Source organism: Solanum verrucosum, unplaced genomic scaffold, assembly GCF_900185275.1.
Source record: "Solanum verrucosum unplaced genomic scaffold, falcon-dt-bn FXZP01000131.1, whole genome shotgun sequence".
Classification (NCBI taxonomy): domain Eukaryota; kingdom Viridiplantae; phylum Streptophyta; class Magnoliopsida; order Solanales; family Solanaceae; genus Solanum; species Solanum verrucosum.
In genome coordinates, this window is record NW_026020352.1 from 2,210,846 (window position 1) to 2,215,965 (window position 5,120).

Genomic DNA, 5,120 nt, shown 5'->3' on the forward strand with positions numbered 1-5,120 from the left:
GGAATCAAAAACAACTCTCACACTCTCAAAGATAAACACATGCATGACTCTATCCATAGGCTTACCTGTATTTTCAAACCAACATGACTTTCATCTCACCTAAGATCACAAAGGTCTTTCAACTCTTGTAATGGGGCTGAGGTTAAATGTATTATCATTTTGGCTTAGTGACTTCTAGCTTCATGAAGCATGGCCTAAATTTCACTTTTTTTCCTTTACTTTCACTCTTTTTTATTTTCACAATCCCCCCTACGTTCTTTGAAGCATGACGCAAGGATACCCCATTTATTTTGTCCATTTCACTAACTTTATTTCAATAATTATCTCTTTTTTTCTCCCCTTTTTTACATGGAGGGGTTCCAACTTTTTCAACATGATCGTTCAGGGGAAAATTTCCCAAATTTCTTGACTTTCCTCCTCTTTCACCACACCCCCAACATAGGCATTTGGCCTAAGTTGGCTATTCAAACTAACCAATGCTTCATGAATATTATAGGTGATGGGACAAAGAGATCAAAGTTATTCATGTTTCATCCAAAGAAAACGGCTAGGCTAAAACTATGCAAAGCAAGGTTCACAGTCTCACAAGGTGGTCACAAAGAGGTATAAAAGCAATTTTATACTTCCGCACCAATAACAAATGTTGTTCCTCTTGTTGAAGAACACTTTAACAATGTTGAACAACATATGGATGAAACAATTCAAGATGGAACTAACTCACAAGTATTTGACGCAAATGAACCACAAACAGTGCCATTAAGAAAATCTCAAAAATAAATAAAATTGGTCATTTCAGATGATTATGTGATTTATTTGAAAGAGTCAGATTTTGATATTGGAGTTAATAAAGATCCAATTTCATTTTCACAGGCCATAGAAAGCACTGAGTCTGATAAATGGATTGATTCCATGAATGAAGAGTGAAAATCCACAAAATACAACAAAGTCTAGGATCTCATTCAATTACCAGAAATTTCTAAAAGAATTGGGTGTAGATGGGTCTTCATGACGAAACACAATTCTATTGGTAATATTGATCGATATAAAGCGAGACTTGTTGCCAAGGGATACACCCAGAAATGAGGCATTGATTATAAAGAGTCCTTTTCACCGGTCTCAAAGAAAGACTCAATAAGAATTGTTTTGGCTTTGGTAGCTCATTATGATTTAGAGTTACACCAAATGGATGTGAAAACTGCCTTTCTTAATGGAGACCTCGAGTAGGATGTCTCTATGGACCAACCAGAGGGTTTCAAAATTAAAAGAAAAGATCAAGTGGTGTGTAAGCAAAAGAAGTTAATATATGGACTCAAATAAGCCTCATGACAATGGTATATAAAGTTTAATGATACCATAACATCTTTTGGATTTTAAGAGATTACCGTTGACTGGTCTACATACCAAAAGATAAGTGGGAGTAATTTTAAATATTTATTCTTGTATAATGATGACATTTTACTTGCTGCTAATGATTTAGGCATATTGCGTGAGACAGAAGACTTTCTCTCTATGAACTTTGAAATGAAAGATATGTGTGAGGCATCTTATGTCTGATGTGTAGAACGAATAGAAATGGAAACAATTTCTTACACTTCGATTGTTGGAAGTCTGATGTGTGTTCAAACTTGCAGAAGATCGAATATTAGTTTTGTGGTCGGAATGCTAGGAAGATATCAAAATAACCGTGGAATTGATCAGTGGAAAGTTGCAAAGAAAGTCTTAAGGTACCTGAAAGAAGGGAAGGATTACGTGCTCATGTATAGGAGATCCAATCACTTAGAAGTTACTGGATACTCAGATTTAGATTTAGCTGGATGTGTTGACATTAGAAAGTCCACCTTTGGTTACTTATTCCTATTAGCTGAAGGAGTGATATCGTGGAATAGTGCTAAGCAATTTTTCATAGCTCTATCCACAATGGAAGTAGAATTTGTGGCATGTTATGAAGCCACAATTCATGCATTATGGCTGGGAAACTTCATTTCAGGACATAGGGTTGTCGACACCATTACCAAGCCACTGAAAATTTATTGTGATAATACTACATCAGTATTCTTCTCCAAGAACTATAAGTACTCCAAAGGTGCCAAACATATGGAATTGATGTACTATAGTGTCAAGGAAGAAGCTCAGAAATAAAGAGTGTTACTTGAGAATATTAGAACTGATCTCATGATTGCAGGTCCATTAAGAAAGGGCTTACAACCAAAGACATTTAAAGAACATGTTCAAAGAATGGGTCTTGGTTGTACTTATGATTGATACATTTATGATGCTTTTACACTCCAAGCTCAATTATGTGTTTCTGATATACATTAATGAATCTCTTGTTTCTCATACTGGTATATACATTATTGTTTTGAGATATTACAAGATGTGTCTCTATAAGACATTATTGGGGATCGTATTGTTATATGTTTTAAAACTTATGAACCTAGTATGATAAGTTGTTAATGTAGTGGTATATATAAGGATGTATGTAGCTTATAATTTATGTACAACCGCCATAACTCACATTAGTAGTTTGTTATATTGTGGTATGTATGATGGACATTATAGAAGATATCTATTGTATGTGCAACTAATGTTAATGAAATATTAATGTTATATGGTCATTGGGCCAAGTGGGAGAATGTAAGAATAATTCTTACTTATCGCCCAAATTTACTTGTGACCCATGTAATACCATAAATAATATTCAATGAGCAATAGATCTCGTCCGTACATTGTTTATTTGATGGACGTACCAGATTAAGTCTTAATCTCTATAAATTGGTCCTCCCTCCACCCATTAGGGTTACCACATATTCTCTATAATAAATTCATGGTTGACGGTTCTGGTAACGTAAGGCTGGGGCAAGGAGGTAGAAACCAATTTACGACTTATGTTTCCGCTTCTCTCTATGATGATGTCTTCCGCATCAGGTATATGCCCCTAACTATCTATATGTAAGATTATTTTGTTCAAGATCCTAATGTGTATTAAGGTATTTAATCTTACAGAAAACTCAAATAAGATGAGATAATGGCAGACATGAAAGACAATATTTCTACTTCTGATGGAAGGGTCCCTCTCTACAAGAACAACAATATGATTATTCAAGTGAAGAATGATTTGGAGAATGATAGTGAACAAAAAGAAGGCTGATGTGAATGCCTCTTTAGAGTCAAAATTATGCAGTTTTGCAGGAAAAAATATTGAAAGATCAAAAGGATGTCACTGCTTGTTTTGACAAAATTATTTGGGGCACATTCAAACCTTTCCTTCCTCTAGCAGTGAATCTAATCTCTAGTTCAAAACTAGTACTACTTTTGTTATATTGCAATCACCAATAGGATTTTGTGGCTATTTATTTGGATTAAAATGATACATGTATAGTATTCCCTTTTTGGCTCGGATGAGTTCTGAAGATGATTAATATTATTAGGTTTTCATTAAATCTCTTATATTATGTTATTTTAGTATAGCCATGAATTTTAAAGTTGCCTCTCATTAATCTTTTTATTTTTTTAGTTGAACTCACTTTACTTTTCAACTATGCCAAAGAGAGATAATAAAAGTGAGTTAAAGTTTGATGTTAATACTAATGATATGATGATGTTGCTGATAAACGAAGAAAAACCCCATACTATGTCTCCTTACACGTGACATTTCTTATAGAGGAATTAAAAGTTATGATTGAACATATTTAGGTCTTTTATAATCTATCCACCTTCTGGTGTTCTGATGAGGGAAAGGATAGTCCCTAGATTGTCACGATCCAAGCCTAGGGCCTAGACGTGACCGGCGAATGGGGAACCCGAAGGAACCCCAAACAAGCCTCATAGCGTATCATTACACATCCTTGGTCGCGGAAGCAATTAAAATGACCATAAGCGATAAGCATAATCAAGGGGGAAATCAGGACTAAGGGAGCAAAAAAAAATAAAAAAATGATACATAAATACCATAGATGAGTCAAGCTCAAGCATAATACACAACTTGTCCAACACCACCTCTAAACATGGGTACTTAGCGGGGGCCAAGACAAACTACCGGGCTCACCCTCATAGTCAAAACATAACTAAAAAGGAAAAGTCTTATACATAGCAAAAGATCATAAGCAACGTCCCCGGAATGGAGGACTCACCAATAACCTCGATAGAAAATCGTATTAGCCACGCGGAGGAGGATGGTCACGCGGTACTCCGGTCCCTACATGGTGACATCATGTAGGCATAGAGTATGCATTAGTACGTTTGAATGTACTAAGTATATGGGATGCAATGAAATGCAATAATAGATGGACATCATAGGCAAAATGCATAATCATACCCGATAGATAACATATTGATGAGATAATATGTATAATGATGCTTACATAAAAATCATATTTAATGGGACGTAGTACATGTGTGGCGAGTGACCATCAATATAGTATTTCCAAGGCCTACCACCCCCTTGGAGAGGCGAAAGAGGTACAAACCCCTCAATGTGATTACCCGGACCTACCACCCCCCGAACTAGGGACCAAGGTACAAACCCCTCGATGTGGTTATACGGGCCTACTACCCCCTGTACTAGGCAACCAAGGTACCAACCCCTCGATACGGTTACCCGGGCCTACAACCTCCCGAGCTAGGCTTGGTCGACTCACAACACTTATATAGGGAAAATCATATACATGTATCCATTTCATCATCATTTCAATGATTATTTGACCATCCGACTCATAGGACGTACATTGGACCTTCCATTTCCTAAGAATTCTATAAGTGGGCATTTTATCAAACACATGGTGGACTATTGTTCATGTAAATAAAATCATGCATTTCAAGAGTACTAAGTCCAACCAATTCTAAAAATCCATATAAATCAGCCCACCAACAACATACATATATATATATCAACCTTCATAATTTGATCATGGAAGCATGAAAACCATAAACATCACATTATAATTCCATTTCATAATAATATGCAAAATATACCATAATGGGGTGTGTAGTAGTAATTCCATACTTCAAGAGTTCATAAATAATCATAAGGACCCATAAACTTGAAGTAAAATAGAGGATAAATGGTTGGACTTGTGGAAAGGAAGGTTTCCACAATCAAACCCACATACCTCAACTTTGGA

General features: G+C 35.8%; 1 protein-coding gene across 1 annotated transcript; it reads left to right on the plus strand.

Moving 5' to 3' along the window:
• Positions 1–1,572: 1,572 nt before the first annotated feature.
• Positions 1,573–2,139, plus strand: LOC125837519 (secreted RxLR effector protein 161-like). Its single transcript, XM_049516620.1, has one exon. The coding sequence runs from the start codon at positions 1,573–1,575 to the stop codon at positions 2,137–2,139; it is 567 nt and encodes a 188-aa protein (XP_049372577.1).
• The last annotated feature ends 2,981 nt before the right edge of the window (positions 2,140–5,120 follow it).